This window comes from Notothenia coriiceps, unplaced genomic scaffold (assembly GCF_000735185.1).
Source record: "Notothenia coriiceps isolate Sejong01 unplaced genomic scaffold, NC01 NC01_scaffold00011124, whole genome shotgun sequence".
NCBI classification, from domain to species: domain Eukaryota; kingdom Metazoa; phylum Chordata; class Actinopteri; order Perciformes; family Nototheniidae; genus Notothenia; species Notothenia coriiceps.
Genome location: NW_011343825.1, coordinates 1 through 17958, shown reverse-complemented (window position 1 = coordinate 17958; position 17958 = coordinate 1). Strand labels below are relative to the sequence as shown.

At 39.4% G+C, this 17958-nt stretch overlaps 1 protein-coding gene across 1 annotated transcript in view; it reads right to left on the bottom strand.

Annotated features, from left to right (window-relative positions):
* Window positions 1–10166, bottom strand: part of LOC104946458 (nuclear distribution protein nudE homolog 1-A-like) — a 20081-nt gene extending 9915 nt beyond the window's left edge. The window contains exons 1-4 of the mRNA XM_010772294.1: window positions 9972–10166; window positions 9100–9240; window positions 8350–8503; window positions 559–707 (exon numbers count right to left, since the gene is read on the bottom strand). Coding sequence (XP_010770596.1) covers window positions 559–707; window positions 8350–8503; window positions 9100–9185 — 389 coding nt within the window. The 5' untranslated portion in view covers window positions 9186–9240; window positions 9972–10166. The remainder of the gene's footprint in view (window positions 1–558; window positions 708–8349; window positions 8504–9099; window positions 9241–9971) is intronic.
* Between the last annotated feature and the right edge of the window lie 7792 nt (window positions 10167–17958).

Genomic DNA, 17958 nt, shown 5'->3' with positions numbered 1-17958 from the left:
ACAAGTGTGGATCCGGAAATACAAGTGTGAATCCTTTTGCGGATCATGAAATACAAGTGTGAATCCTTCTGTGTGCATGTGTGTATTATGAGACTGTTCTGAGCCCATAATATCCGCCTTCTTTCATTTATCTTTCCATTCCCACAACGATATACATAAAGAAATGGCATATTTTGGACATAGTTCGAATGGTGATTAATCATGATTAATTAATGTTTAAGCTGTGATTAATCTGATTAAAAATTGTAATCGTTTGACAGCCCTACTTTTTAGTCAAGCCCTTTCAAAGTATCTGAATTAAAATGACCAGACATCTCAATCATTCATATCCAAATGGTTGCTATATATAAAATTGAAAAAAGGTTCAAATATTTGATATCCACATTAATCAATGCGTCTTGCCACTTTGTCCGACAACATACACATATGGCAATGGGTTTCTTGTTTCATTGCAAGCAGAACATTCATAATTAAGACTTACATTTCAAATCCCGAACCTTTAAAAAATAACAGTTCTTTTTGTGTGGTCAAACAATTGTGCATAAGTTGTGCGCTGACCTCTTGGTTCTCTCCAGGTCATCGTTGGCCTGCTCCAGCTCTCTGATGTATTTGTGGAGCTGGTCTCTGACGGCGGTGGTCTCAGCCAGATCCCCCTCCAGGGTGGAGATCTGCCTGTAGGCCTCCGAGTGCTGCGTCTCGTACTTCTCCTGCAGACCGTGTCAGGAGGAGACAGAATGTTAAAGGACTACAGACTCAAAAAGGCCTCAAAGCATCACTCCTTATTTTTGAAACAATACAAATATTTTTCCACAGGAGTTTGTCGTATATCTATTGTATTTTTTTTGAATATTTGTTTTCTTGTACACATTTATTATGTTTTTGTTTGAATATTTGCTCAATTTTTTTTACCTTCTAATATATTTTACTCTGATGTAAGGCACTAATTCTGATTAATAGTATGATTGTTTAAATGTTTTGAAAATGTGATGCTATGTAGCTTAAAGGTGGGATAAGCAATTTTGGAGAAACCAGCTCGAGTGCGCTAGAATTTGAAAATACACAACCGGAGAAAATCTGCCACTTCCTTACAGAGCCCTTCCTCCAACACACACGAATGCGCACATGACCAATGAGGGCACGAGATAAGTTTGTGCACAGATGGAAGGCTGACAGGCAGGTAGGCCATCCAGTTATTTTAGCCGGGCGGCTGAAATGATTGGTCGTGCTTTTTACAGTACTACGGCTTCCACAGATGAAACATTTTTGTATGGATTTTTTTGTCAAAGCACTTAAGATATTCATTGCTACCGAGATGTTAAGAGCATTCCATGGAATATAACAAAAAGTGTTTCTGAAGTGAATTACCAACCCCACCTTTAACCAAAAACAACTTCGATGTTTGAAAACATGTCAGTGTGCTTAAAAGTATAATGTAAAAGGCAACATCTACACGCCTAAGAACATACTTTGGTGGACAGACATCATGTGTTTTATAGAATATCAAACATTGACAGCAGAAATCAAAACATAATGAACATTGTCTCGTGGCTTATGTGGTTCTGGATATTTATACACATTAGTTTTTTTAATGTAAAATATATGTTAGTACTGGGCTCCCAGGAGGCAGTGTTTGAGAACAGGTCAAGCTTCAGCATGCTTTCGATAAATTCCATGAAGTCTCTGCATACTGCACATACATGCAGTCTCAGATAAACCCCTTCAACTGCTCTGAGAGCGATCCTCTCCTTCCCCTCTCAACACAGTGTCAGATTTAGTATTTACTGGGTATAGGTAAGTATGAGTTAAAAGTTCACATTATTAGAACTTACACTTGAAAATAAATAAATCTGTCAATTCGTTTAACGTTTTAACACTTTTTGGACTTTAATACTTATATAGGATATGATATATTTATATAATAAATAACGTTGTCATTTCTTCTTACCTAGGATTTGGCCTAAGATAGGTTGAGTGCTGACATTTTAGTGCAACTCTTTTCGTCGCGTAGGTTGTTTTGTTCTATTCTAAAGTTGTGTAAAATAGGATTTATTCATTTATATATATATTTTTTTATACTAATTTTCATTGTTTACAAAGCATAGTGTTCTTTTAAAATGAATAAATACTACACAAACACTTCAACTCTTATAGTGTAATCGGTTATATCATCCAACTTAATTGATATTTTATATTTGTTTATATTTCAAATGTGCTGTATATTTTATTATGTCTATACTTTACTCAATTTTTTTATATTTTAAGGGCTAAACACACTCCTGTAACACAAGAGTTTTCCAATTTGGAATCAATAAAGTATCTTTCAATCTATCTATCTATCTAACCACGAGTGACGTTGCTGAAAACGACCATTATATCTGCAGAAGTAGCTCCACCTCAGAACATATCTTTTTGTTTATGTATAAATGGTGCTCCATCCTCTGAAGCCTTTAACCTTTCAATAGGCTTGTTTGAGACGAGCGAGACCGACGCAGACCTCCGCAATTGCGATCAACGTCTTGCTAGTGCGTTGCATGATGGTTAGTCATTTTGTCCGACTTGCTCTGGAGGCTCGCCTACATGAGACGTTGAAATCTCGCGGGACAAAGACGCCCGCAGCCTTGAGAGCGAGGCGCGGCGCAGCGAAGTTCCTCTCCACAGGCTGCGGAAGCGAAATGCTTGAAGATACTCGCTGGTATCTCGAGCTGAGCGCTCATTGGTGGTTTTTACCACGTGCTGGTGATGAAACTCTCCAATTGGCTCGGCAAAAGTTTGTTGTTGTTTTGTGTCAGTTTTACGTAGATTGTGTACATTACTTTTCACTTTACTGCTTTGTGCACTCCTGGTTAGAAGCTAAACTGCATTTCGTTCTCTCAGCACCTGTAATATGTGCAATAACAATAAAGTTGAATCTAATCTTGAGCAGGAACAAATGTATTTACTTAGTACATATCTGAAATTAACAATTAAACACATGTGTGCATTCTTTATAAATGCAAACCAAGTCAAGCCGACTCCGGAGGTGGCGGTATGCACCTTAAAGTTGTTTGCAATCCACCAAAAAAGCGAGAGAAGAAGAAGAAGAAGAAGAAGAAGCCGACTCTGAGCTATCCGACTTCAGGCGAGCTTTTTGAGACCTCCCCCGGCTGCAATCGGCTATTCTCGTCTACTTTCGAGGCGAGCCGCAGCTCGTCTCAAACAAGCCTAATTTTTCCGAAATAAGGTCCCATGGAGGTCCCCCGGAAGGGGAGGGACTTCGCCACTCTATAGCCTTGCAGTTAGCAATGTGCTACGTGCATGTGATTGAGGAATGGCATGGATATTCAAGTGAACTGCATCTGTTTATTTTAGTCAAGATTATGCTAAAATATACTTTCCCCAAACTATATTTAAAGGCTGGGTATGTAATCTTATTTCAGATACACTTTTTTATTATATTCCATGGAATGCTCTACATCCCGGATAGCAATGAATTATATGAAACTGCTTTGACAATAAATCCATAACAGAAATGTCATCTGTGGAAGCAGTAGTACTGTTAAAGAGTACGGGACCACCATCACTTTGAGGCCGGTCCGGCGTAAATGATGATGGATGGCCGTAAACTGCCTGTACGCCTAGTCCATCTGTGCACAAACTATGTATCTCGTGCCCTCGAATGGTCATCGTGGGGTTCGGTGTCGGTGTGTGGAGGAAGGGGCTTCGGTAAAGGACGCGTGGCAGGGCGTTGTCTCTTCCGGATTGTGTATGGTTCGGTCTAGATTCGAGTGCACTCTGCGAGTCCAATGGTTTGCTCCAAAACTTGACCTAGCGCGCCCCACCTTTTACAGTTCGCTGGCATGGAAGAGCCAAGCGCCTCGTCGATTCGCGTAGAAAATTCCCGAGTTTATCGTCCCAATCACGATTCCTCGTGTCGTAACCCGCTGATGGGAAAGTCTGTCCATCTCTTGAGAGACATCTTCACGAATTTCGCTAACCCAAGTTTCAAATAATGAGTTCTCTTGAGCAGGACATACAATCTTTTATTATCTACACTTTACATGCATGATGTTAGGATAAACTGCCCTTTAACTTGAAATATCGATAAATCTTTGACTGTTGATGCCCAGTCATGACAGTCCTTTCAGTGGAACTCAGGAGGAATCATCTGTATTCCTGCAGCTCTACACACAGGCTCCACCATCACGTGGAGCCCAGGGTCCGGTGGGGTGTTTGAGGAGATCCTGTATATGTGGTTACTCAAAGTGCTTTTGATCATTCCACATCTTAAAAAGACACAGCCCCCCAGTATGTTCCCACGGCGGCCCCATGTTGTCAAACCATGAGCTGCCTCTTTCAGATTGTATAGTTTCATCCAGTGGTATATCATATCCACATATTTTGCATGTTATCTTTTATTGTGTATTGTCGGCCCAGGCATAGTCAGGGGAAGTTTTTTCTAATCGGACTACTATAGTGAAAAGATCTAGGTCCGCGGCAGATCATCAGGCACTTGGAGTAACAGAGTTACATGTAGAAGGGTTATGTTACAGGGATACAAACTAAGGTAATCGGAGTTCCCTTAAAGTTACATAGCAAAGCAATACATATGCAGACGTTTACTGGTAGACATTTCCTATAACTGGTGGATTATTTGTGCAGGTACATATGTTAGTAAAAAATCTAAAAGAGATCGCAGAATTTTATTGTAGGACTTGGATTAGTGTGCTTATGTTTTTACAGCGTTCAAAGGTTCCTTATTGTCAGACTCAACCTTCCGCCGCAGTAATTATGGTAGTGTGAATAAGTCTTGGGTCACAGCTTCTCCAACAATGCAACAAAAAAGGCAGAGTTCGGAGAGGAGCAAAAGACAAGCGGCGGCACGCTTNAAATGTACATGTGATTTTACGTCCAAGAGAAGCTATGGAGCAGAGAGTTCTCTGCCAGCCAGAGGTGATTTGTTATTAGTTCAATATGTCAAACTGATTTCCCTGACTACAATCTTTAGTTACATGGTGAAACGTTATGCTGCTTGTACTAATAAGACTTATCATATAAGCCACACAGGTTTTAATAGGATGTATTCATTATCTTTACTTGTGTTGCGGTCTTTTCAGCAGCGCCATCTCTATAACGGCGATACAGTCACTACCCATTATTTACATTTCACCGTGACATGGACAAAAATGTAACGTCAGCTTACCTCATGGCACGAATCCAGACTCTCCTTTGGAAAACATTGGCCGGGAAACGATAGAACAAGCACGTTTCATGCGAAGACCTGTGGCTGCAACCGGAGCAAAGCAACAAACCATTGCGTAGCTAACTAGTAGCGCTAGCTTTAGCTAACGTTAGCCAACGAAACGAACTGCTGAGTAAAATTGGAAAATGCTGGTAATTAATTATTCTATAATTTGTAAAACTACGGTGTTAAAAACGACAATTTCAAAAATACAGATACTAAACGACAGTATAAAAATACAGATACTAAAGATAGGCAGGTACTTGCTTTTAAGCAGAACACAGGGGAAAACAAATTTAGCGGGAGTGTTTACGTGTTCGGCGTAATGACGTATAACGGCCTCGACAATTTCTGTAGTCCTATTCAGCCATTCGGTAACAACCATCGTTTTTCAGACACGTAAACTCTTCAAAAATCCCCAGTGGGGTCACTGCTGATGTATTTAATGTCGTAGAACAAAACGTGATTTATCTCTTAAATTTGTGTCAACCACAGACCTTATTTCGAGCTATTTTCCAAAACCCTATGGAAAAAATGCATTGCTTTTTGAGGAAGGAACCGGAAGTGCCAAAAATGCTAACTTACTTCCGGGTTTTACGACGCGTCACTGCGGTTCTCTATTATACATCGATGGAAACAACTCACTTGTATCTCGAGCTGAGCGCTCATTGGTGGTTTTTACCCCGTGCTGGTGATGAAACTCTCCAATTAGCTCCGCAAAAGTTTGTTGTTGCCACTTCCATTAACTTCCATTCACAATTTTCATAATCTTTCCACAATGTTCATCATCATGAAATGAATATCTATATATATATTTGATACTATACTTGCACTGTTTACCGTTTTCATACTTTATATATCTTAGCATATTCATACACACTGTTCATACTGCTCACAGGCTGCTGTGTATATCTAGTGTATTCATACACACTGTTCATACTGCTCACAGGCTGCTGTGTATATCTAGTGTATTCATACTGTTTATTCATCATTCAATTATATTATATATTTTATTCTGTAGATTGTGTACATTACTTTTGACTTTACTGCTTTTTGCACTCCTGGTTAGAAGCTAAACTGCATTTCGTTGTCTCAGTACCTGTAATCTCTGCAATAATAATAAAGTTGAATCTAATCTTGAGCAGGAACAAATGTATTTACTTAGTACATATCTGACATTACGATTAAACACATGCATTCTTTAGAAGAGAGAAACTTGCTCTGTCATAGGCCTACTGGGTCAGGCTACAAGGAAGTGGAGAGGAAAATATCCCAAATAGAATACTGCAGGATTGCTGGGAATATACAAAGTTCCAGGGGCGTGGGTTTGGCTGGACAAGTAAGGAGAGAACGAGGGCATATGGAGTGGAGGCCATAACGTTTGCCAAAGCAACCCCATTTAGCCGTGTTCCCCCATGGCTGTTCCCAGAAGCTAGTATAGATGTGAGTATTGTAGAAAGGAAAAAAGAGTGGCAAATAAATGAAGTGGGAATTAAAACGAGTATGTACCCGAACGAAAAGTATTACAATTACCTCAAAATGTATACAGATGGATCTAAGAAGCAAGAATGCGTGGGGATAGGCGTGTATATCTCAGAATTCAAAATATCAATCTCAAAACGAGTGTTACATAACTTATCAGTTTATACAGCAGAAATACTAGCAGCAATTATTGGGCTACAATCAGGGGCGGACTGGCCCTTGGGAATACCGGGAGTTTTCCCGGTGGGCCGGTACCGAAGTGGGCCGGTCGGACAATTCACTAGCAGAGAGGCAGGAAGGGAGTGGAGCCTAATGGGGATACTGGGAACAGAAGGTGGGGGGGGGGGCTAAGAGATACTAGGAAGCCGACGCCGCGCTGTCCGACTTCAGGTGAGCTTTTTGAGACCTGCAATCGGCTATTTTTGTCTACTTTCGAGGCGAGCCGCAGCTCATCTCAAACAAGCCTAATGTGTGTGTGCACACGGCACTGCAGTATGATGCCTTTTATGGTCGTTATCAGGCGTTAACCTGCTAATTAGGATCAGCTGGCACATGCTTTTAATAAGGACAATTCATCAGGAGAACAGGTGGGAACACTTCTGCCATAGACTTTTCTCAAGAACAAATGTAAGACTTAAGTTAGAAGTACATTGTTTAATGAGGTCCATAGTTTTCCTCAAGAATTCAAAGCAACACAAGCCGAGTGTTTGATATGCCAATACTCATTGTGTGAGTGAAGTATCCTTTGGGGAACTTTCCAGTGATAAATTCTTATCAAACTATTTCAACTTTATTTTAGCTTTCTGACTGTGATCTTCAAAGCCTAATGTTATTTTACAAATGAGGCTTGTTTTGGCTGTTTGACATTGGTTATAGTGACAGAGAGACAATAATAATGCCACAAATCAAGGGGGCTCTTTATATTAAATGTTTCAGAACAGCAGTTGAAACTGCCTCTGACCAACATAATTATAATAAGTCTACATTTTCCCTATGAAATGTTGATACAAAACGCCTAGTTACACAAATGGGGAGTGCACAACCACATGCTGGATGGCTGGAGACAGTGCAGCCTCCACACATGTTGCAATGACCTCACTGTCAGCCTGCACCACTTGCTCCGGGGACCCTGAACAGACTGACTGAAATGTAAAGCAATCACTCTCTGTCTCGGGTTTTTTTAAAGAGCCACTGTCCCTGCACATGCCTCTTTTAATGATAGCAGAAGGATATACTAAAATGTTTTAAAAGGAGAGAACTGCTTCATAACTGGGGTAGATCTTATGAGAAGCACTGCCATCCCCTCCAGACACAGACCGTGTAGAGTCATCAGCTGCCTCGTTCTGCTCTGAATAAATCCTCTGTGAAATATGTGTGCGTGCGTGCGTTCAGACAAGAGCACCAGTCAAGCCCAGAGAGCAGAGGCAACAGGAGCCATGAAACCTACCCTTTTATCAGCTGATAGATATGGAAATCCCCAGTCAAATGCGCTTAACAGTTTGTTGAACGTTATTTAAATACCTTCCTGACTGGTATTACATATTCTGAGAGGGTTAGGTAAACTCTCTACCACTTCCACTATGTCTTTATTTGTAAGTTTGTATGCAGGATGTTGAACAGTATCTAATAACTGATGATTTCCTCTTTACCTTGTAGTTTTCCAGCTCCATGCGGAGGCGGTCATTGGCGGAGAGCAGCTCACGGTTTCGATCCTCACACTGTTTGAGCTCCGCCTCCAGCTCACCCTCGTAGTCCCGACTCATCTGCTGGAACTCCTGCAGTTCCTCCTGGGCTTCCGCCGCACTGCACAAACATACGCAGAATATAAGCCATATATTTGAGCTATCATTCATGTTAGTAATCCTTAATAATCACATTCATGTTTGAAGTAAACCAGTTAGACCAAGACTTGGTGAAGAGGAAGGTTTCCAACATCATTATGAACCCGGCCTGTTTGGACAAACAACAAAACCGGACGAGTTTCCCACCAAACCACAGGAAGTTTGGGCATTATCAATTAAATCGTAAAGTCTTAAAATCACAGAAATGTGTTTAATAGGAAAACACCTGGAGAATCATGACTGTTTGTCTTGCAGGATTGCCCGGTGACTCACTTTTCTACAAACTTAACTGGAGAGCAGAAAAAAAGTTGATTATTTTTCCAGAATTTACTACGGAGCCCCAGAAGTTGTGAGAAGAAAAAAAAAAAGAGTAAAAAAGGTCATTTTGAAGGACTCTGAGGCATAAAAACATTATGAAATACGACAGCATGCAACAAAAACTAACCAAGAACTGCATTTTTTATATAATTACGGAGCACTTTCACATCTTTGTGCAGGAGGCAGGAGTGGTGGTGTCTGAAGTCAGTTTAAAAATAACAAACACAGAGGGGTACACACCTCTGTTGGTGGGTGGCAGCCTGCTCCTTCCAGTAACCCAGCTCTTCCTCCAGGGACCCAAACTCTGGAGGCTCCGGATCCCCCATCTCCAGCCCGGCCCAGGGGAAGAGGTGAGTCTCCACTCAGCACACCAACACTGGCCTGTGGGTCAATTTAAAACAAGCCATTTAGACAAGGTAAGGTCGGTTGAAAGTCCATTTAGAAATCTGTCGATTTAAAGTTAACGTGACACTGTTGAATGAGAAATGAGAAATGATCTTAAAACAGGACATCAGACTATTCACCAGGATATCCACATTAATTCGGCTAAGTGATTTTAACCATCAATGCACAACGTTGCAGATTAAATCTTAGCATATACATTTCGGTAGTCACCCGTCACCAATGATGTTGACGATGTTTTTAGTAGCAGAGATAACAGAGCAGCTAATAAGTTTCAACCAATAATACATCTTATTTCTCTTCATGCCGAATTAAAGAAAAGTTAATATCGATTGAGAATACATATTTTCATACCTCAAAGTTGATCAAATGTATCTCAAGCTACTCCTGAAGTATTTTAGATACAAGATTTATACGGAGTCTGGTCTGAGCAAGCTCCACTAAAAACAGGAACCTAAAGCCTGAAGATACCCTGAAGATAACGGGTAATCCATACCCTCATTATCACGAGTAATAAAACACCTGCTTCTATAAACATTGCATAAAGTAAGCTAAAACTATTAACAACAGAGTGTTAAACCAGGCAGCATAATGATGTTATGAATGTGCTTGGCTTTTAAAGATGAATACATTAGCAAGTCCAGCTAACGGAGTTTGGCGTTAACCATTTAAATCCCAGCTGAGGCAAACATAACAAAGCTATGACTTACGCTTAACAGATCGCTTCTTTCGACGCAATGTTGACCAATGTCCTCTAATTCCTCTTTATATGATGGTATGACTACTGACCAAAGTTTGTCGCTAAATGAAAATAGCAAAACCGCTGAAGAAAACTATAAAAACGACTTTCTCGTAGTTGGAAACCGCAAAGTTGCTACTGTCTTGGGAAGACGTCGAACAATACAAGTTACCATTGATATTGTCCGGACCGCTAAACCAATCACAAGTTAGATAACAGCTCGTTGCCTATTGCTATTCGTCATTAGGCTATCAATCAAAAAATAAAAGGCGGGATCAGATCATTGTCCAATCAGAGAAGGGGTGTCAGTTGGGTGACGGCAGAATCTTCACGGTCTGGTCTAGACGTTTGTGATGGATTACCAGGGCCAGTGGTGCCTTCAAGTACTGTCGGAAACATGATCAATGTATTTTTATATAACGTTATAAAAGAGTGCATTTTGTTGGTTGGTTGTTCTATGTCAAGTGATGGGAGAAGTATTCCAAGGACAGAGGGTGTCGTATTCATATTGTGTACAAACTGTAAAGTCCACTGAGACAAATGTAACATTTGTGATATTGGGCTATAAACATAGCCTACACTTTGATTGAGTCACATCTTTGTAGTAGGCCTACTTGAGTATTTCCATTTTCTAATGGTTTACTTCTACACCACTACATTGGAAAGAATACAAGTTTACATTAATCCAGTGGATGAAAGAGCACTTGGAAATAGCACCTAAGTAGAAGCAGCTACACTTCAAAGTACTCTTAAAGTTCACTGAGGAAAAGCAAAGTAGTAGCATAAAATATACTTGAATTACCGAAATTCAATACAATCAATACATTATGATGAATGGCCCATTCCCATATTATTTGGGTAAGTGTTCACTCACTTACTCACTAGCTGGTAGTGAAATAACACATTTTAATGAGTGCATACTGCCGGGTAGCTTAACTTCTAATGGTATTGATTTATATTGTTGTGCATATATACTTGTATATGTTTTCTGAATCTGCAAAATGAAGCTGTCAGATAGTAGAGTTAAAAGCATAGTTGTATTTAAATGCATGTTCCCTCCTCTTTCCACACGGTGTCAGTATTTACCATAGACTCCATGCTGCTTTCTGCTGTCAAATCATCTGATGTGGCCAAATAAATGGCTATTAGAGACAAATCTCCCAGATACTCAGGCATTGAGAATATGGAGTCTATTTAAATACCATCATCTATTAAAAATAACGTTTCTGTGTTTTACATTTCCAAACTTGGACCCAGAGAAGTCTGAATGAGGAGGAAATATGAGAAGTGTAAAAGCCATAGAAATATGGCATTTCTATTTTTCAAGCTTTTCAACCAAATATCCAAGTAGGATCCAAATGTTATCATCACTAAATTATTTTGACATAAGGAAAGTGTGCATGTTATGTAGGTTCTGTATATGATTACTACTTCAACAAATAAAAGTAACATTATTTTTCTGATGTGTACCATTACAGCAGTGACAAATGAAAGGCGTACATTCAAATCATGTGTAAGGTAAAATTACTTAAATATATAATATATTGTTTATTATGTTCAGAGTACACATGTCAATCGTTTGTTTGAATAAAATAAACATGTCATTAAGGACTTCACAATATTTAAATTAAATCTATAATCTTTAGTGGCATTATGCACAACAGATGGCTGACTGTAATCTTATGCATGTCCATCTGCAGACTATACATATGTTTACACTTCAGTGTATTGTGTGATGTTTTTCCATATTCTGGAATAATCACGAATCATGCAATTATTTCTTTCTATGCATAATGCCGTTTGTTTCATTAGCCTACTTTTTCTTTACATAACTCCCATGAAATATTACATTGAACATATGCTGAGATAGTTTTTCTCTGATATTAATGATATTAATGATAATTCCATACTGCAATGACACACTTTTCTCCTCTCTGATGAATTGTGTAAATATGCAAGCTGTATGCATATAAAATGTGATAAAACATTTGAAATATTTGAATGACTGTAAATTATAAAATATTCTTAAAACATTTAAATGGCTTTTCGCGATGGACATTGTTTGTATCCCTTGTATATGTTTAGTATTTCTGCTATAGCTTCAGGAAACCATTGTTGTTGCTCTTCTTTTCTTTGTTATTTCCGTAGTGTGTGTGCAACAAACATGGAGGACTAAAGCTGCATTATAATAATAAAAAGGTAAACATGGAAATAAATGAATAAAAAAATAAGACATTTGTAAAATATAAATGAAATGTATTTATTTCCTTGGAATTGTATTGTCATATTGTCCTGCCCAATTATTGTATGTGTTATGATTCCTTTATAACTAAGCGTATTTCTTTAAAACGTATTTATTTTATTATACTTATTTTGTTTAGAATGGAATTTATTTAATTATCCTGTAAATAACTTATTTCTTTATAATCTAATTTCTATTAAGTCATGGGTTTACGTTGCTATAAAAGCAATATATGTGTTATCGCTCAAAGTGTTTCAGACTCAACAGCTGTTCATTTGAGCTGTTCACAGGTGCAGAAAGATGTAATTCACCAAAGAAATTCCCTTTTTGATATGGGATCGCTTCCAGGTGAGGCATGCTGCAGTAATTAAATCCTCGTTGCCATGCAGAATAATCTGCATTAAAAAAGAAAGAAGCCGTCAGAATGTCTTTGTTCTCTTTGCCATTGATGTATATTTGCTCCCTGTGTTTAGTTGCTCGCTGTATTTCACGAGACCATTATGTTTCTGCATAAATTACTGCCTGCAGCTGTAGAGCAGCAGGACAGAGACAGTGGGCTCAATTATTTCTGACAGAGAGACTAATAACAGTATTCTTCTACTCTTAAAGTATAAATCCAATATCACTTAATTCACTGGCTCTGATGGATTAGCTATTTGTTCACTGAGGCTCAGACTGTATTATCCTGCAGAGCGTTGAAGTAGAAAATCAAACAAATATACTCCTGACTTTCTGAACTTCACTTGAGGAAATGTCAATGCCTTGTCTTGAAGGCCTGTTTGCAGCCATGTGTGGGGAGATATTGGAAGAATGCGTAGTTCATCGTCAGCTGGAAAACTGTTTCATGCCTGCTTGAAATAAAAGCCAGAGGTGCTGCATTTTCTAATGACATATTTTCCAACAATGCTAAATCTATGTTGTGAGAAGCGTGGAATTGACATAGATTAACTCTGCAATGCACTAAGAGATATAAAAATGTTGGGGGGTGTCATTTCCGTTTTTACTACCCTAATGTATACCCAAAACCAAACATATAAGATTTGAAGGAATACTATGCAGCAATAATCGTGGCAGATCTAATTGCAGATATGTGTGCAGAGTTGGAGCAGTATTTCAATCAGTGTGTGAGTAATCCGATTTGTAAATGTGGAAACTAATCGTGAAATCCAAACTGATATTTGTGATTGATATTTGTGATATTTGTGACTGCAAATATGTATAGAGAAGCTGCGTGTGTGTAATCTGGTTTCCCAATTTGACAGGAGATAGCTTGGCCAATAGGAGAGCGTGGGGCATCTTTGGAGATCATTATTGAAGCATGTTGAACCTCATCATTACATGATGGTTCATTTTTTAGTATCTTCAAATCTGTTCTCCAGTAAATCATCATTAAAATGGACCCATTGTGCTCATTTCAGGTTTCAAAATGAAATGTATTGCCACTTCTGTGACATGTCTCCATGCTTTAATGTTCAACAAGCTATTTATTGTTCTCATACTGCCTGTGCTGCAGCACCTCTTTTCACCCTCTGTCTGAAACCAGAGCCCAGTGTGCTCTGATTGGTTAGCTGGGATTTCATCCTTTTTGCAGACCATTTACACTAAAAACACAAAATGACACACTACAGAAAAGGAAAACTCCACAAAGCACAACAGGGCTTTTTGAAGTTATATATTGTCCTTGATTCAGGAAGTACTTCTTTACATATAGTCTGTTAGTTTCTGTTCTTTTGAAAGTACTACACATTTGTTGTGTTTGTAAAGAATAATTAAGACTTTAGTGTTATATTTGTCTCGCAGGTTTATAAATGAGAACATGAACCTTGGTAGTAGATTCAACATACTGTAGCTCTGCTTTTTTTTGGTGTTTTTAAGGTTAACAATTCTATAAAAAAAAAAGGTTCATGTAATGATTTGACTGTAGATGCATTGCGTTTCATCAGAACACAGTGTCCTCCTATCACAAACTAATTATTTATATATAAATGTACAAATTCATGTCAACTGTGTTTGTCAGTGTTAATATTTCTAAAGATCTGACTCATGTTACAGATGAGTTTAAGAGCTGACTCACCATCTGCGGCACAAAGAAACTCCTCCACTAATCACATTGTGTTTGAATATAAACGAGTGACCCTCATCTGCACCTGACCTTGCTTTGTGTTTGTGTGCCTCCACTTTTCATATCATTTATCAGGTGCCTGAAACTTTGCAACAACCTCAAAGATCAGAGGTTTGTTATTCTTGATGAGAAGAGTTCAATCAGCAGAGAGAAATGGATGTGCCAACTTCAAAAAGTGATTTCATCCAAAAAGAGATTTATTTTGTATTTGACATTCAAAGAATTCAAAGCAGTTCCCGAATCTCATAGTTTTATCAATAAAGGGTTTGGTATTCATCATCAGAAGTGTTTTTGGAAGTTCATAACTGAGTGAGGGGAACAGAGCTTCATTTGTTTCACTTTATTTTGGGAAACAGCAACTTTCATCATAACAGAGACACGTAAGTAATGATATTGATAGCCTGTAAAATGAAGCAGCACAACAGTTTCATACTGCCTGTGCTGCAGCACCGCTTTTCACCCTCTGTCTGAAACCAGAGCCCAGTCTGCTCTGATTGGCCCAATGGAGGCGTTTCAGATTGTGTGGGAGAGAAACTCCTCTGACGTGAACTTTAAGATTTTTGCCTTTGCAGACCATTAACATGCACACAAACCTATACAACACACTACAGGGAAGGGAAAACCCCAAAAAAGTATAAAAGGCCCCTTTAACTAAGCCATATAATAAGCCCTTTAATGCATGATTATACAGTTCTTCCCTTACCCAATAATTCTCTCCACTGGTCTCATACTGAACCTCTCCTAATGCTCACAGCTTAAAGTGTTTTTTCCTATAAGCCCTTATGTCCCCACCACTTTTTAAAGTAATGCCCTTGGACAGTGTGTTGAATTGTGCAATCTTAGAGAAATGTCTCAGGTGGAGTTAGTCAATGTTTTTTGTAATGGTACATTTTCACGTTGTCAATGATAACCTCAGTGGCCCAGGTTCAACACTTGCCTGGTCCCTTTGCTGCAAGTCATCGTCTCTTCTCTCTTGCATGCCTTTTTCTGTCTCATTTCTAATATGTCCCTATAAAGCAGATGTGCCAGAAGAAGAATTCTTTGAAACAAACAATGTCAACTTTATGACAGCTAACATGGAGCTTGGGAACCCATGCTGATGTGTGTGTTTCTCTCTTTGTCTCTTTACTGTCTTAGCGTGGAGTTCTGTGCGTCTGTAGACTACTGAGGGAGTTCATATTCAGAGCAGTGAGCTGTCGGATCAGGAGGAGCTGACATCCCTTCATGCACACGGGACTAAACCTCACACACATTCTGTGGCCTTAAAGAGGAAAAACACACAAGCCCGCTCATGCACACACATTCATTAATTACACAATCCGCAACATGAAGTCTAGTGAATTATACTCATCTGTGACAAGAAGAACACATTATATATCCGCCATCTGCTTCACAGTCTCATACTGAAACATGCTCTGCTGCCTGGCAGCGCAGTTAGCGGTTGATTTCAGCTTTTGCAGGCGCTGTTAGAATCAGGTATTTTCTTTTCATTTTGAAGTGTGCAGGTTACGCAGCCGCGAAAGCCAAACGATCTTTGAATGAGTTTGCCCCTTATTATTCAAATGTTAAGTATATATCTGAACCTATTTTTACTGTGCTGGCACAGTGATACATTGAGCAAAATACCAACATCCTCATACAGAGTTACAGTAACACAACTTAAAGAGGCCCCATTATACAATTTTTGGGTTTTTCCTTCCCTGTATAGCCTAGTGTGCATATAGGTTTGTATGCATGTAAATGGTCTTCAAAGGCTAAATTCCCGCCCGTGGAGCCCATGACTGAAAATCAACACAATGTGGTGCCAGAATCCCTTTGATGCAATGTATTTCATGCAGATTGACTTAAATCAAGAGATCTCTTTCCTCTCTAGAAGCTGATGCTGCTCTAATTTACAGCCAGGCGATAGATAACCAGCTGTCCGCGGTCCTTGTGATTTACACAGCTGCAAAGAGACAAGTTGAATCATTATCATCGTCATTCACCTCTTGAAATGGAAGAACAAGCTAGGATATTTATGCTATTGTACTTGGAGAATGGTAGTAATAAAACACTTTAATTACAGTAAGAAGCTGGTTTTGGTCACGACAAACAGAGGAGAGCCTTGATGGATAACAAAACAAATGTTCCCTCTATAAAGCTGCTGTCAGGGGAGTTATCAGAAGAAGAAAAAATATACGAAGCAAATGAGAGCAGTGTCAGAGTGCCATTTATTCTGCCTGCGTGCACGTGTGTCGTGTCTGCCACACGTGTATGGGCTCAGAACAGGCTCAGAACAGTCTCATAATACACACATGCACACAAAATGATTTTGATTCCGCAAAATGATTCACACTTGTATTTCCGGATCCACACTTGTGTTTTTCAATGCACACACAAATGTGTTCCGTTTCATAAACATGTAAATAAAATCCAAATACAGAAAAAAGTTTTAAATGTGTATTTTTGATCCATATTTGTTTTCCGTTTAAAACCTCTGAACCTGCAAACACAAACCGCTTTCTGTGCACGGATCGCTGTGCATTCGTGTGTGGGTTTTTTGAGACTCCCCTGACGGTCAGCCGATTCGTACTTGTAATTTTTTTTATGTGTAGCCAATTATGTCTCCTCCAGTCTAAGCCATTCACATGAGCGCGCCCCCACGAGGGTAGATTTCTTGCGTTCATGACGTAGCGCTTCATGTACGCATTTTGCGCAGTCCGGAGCTGACAGGTCCATGGAGCCTGCCTGCAGGCGCTAATCTCAGGACACCTCCACTCTCAGTACATTGCCACTTTCCGAACAGGAAATGCACGCAAGTACAAACCTTTATATTATTAAGGTACAGCGCCGCTTTCCGAACCATTGATGAATGCTTGTGTGTACACAAAAACGGAAGGCAAAACCGTTTTAAATGTGTGTTTCCTGTATAATAATAATAATAATAATAATAATAGCCTAATTCATTTATTTTATATAGGCGCCTTTCAAGGCTCTCAAGGTCGCCATACAAACACATACAAAACAAGATAATACATAACACCAGCATAAGAGACATAAACAAGACAATACAGTATATAACGCAACTGTATGGCGAATACAGCTGCTTTATTTATGTCTGTATGAAGTTGTTGTGAGTGTGGAGGGAGCAGCTACAGGTTAGCTTAGCCTAATCGATCAGTGCACTACGAAACCAGTGCTAGACAGTGAACTGTCAACGGGGGGAGCCCCGCCGGTCATTATTAACAGGAGAGCTGGATCTGATCGATATGGACATAAAGGCGAGTGAAGTATAACCGGACGCGAGACAGAGATCGGGCCTGTACTACGAAGCTGGTTCAACCTAACCTGGATATGTTTGAGTTAGCCGGTTGGCCTAATCCAAAACATACGCGCTCTCGCTAAACAGTACTACGACACGGGTTATCAAGTGGATCGCTCAAGCCAGCCGTGACCTATCTAGTTAGGTGCGCGTTCACATGAAAGGGGTGGTATTTGGAGCATTCGACCAATCACAAACATGGAGAAGCGTACTGACAGCGCAGCGTCATACTTCCTGAATGAAGAGCCAAGTATAATATTAGTCAAATATGAAGAAGTTAAACTTTAAACATC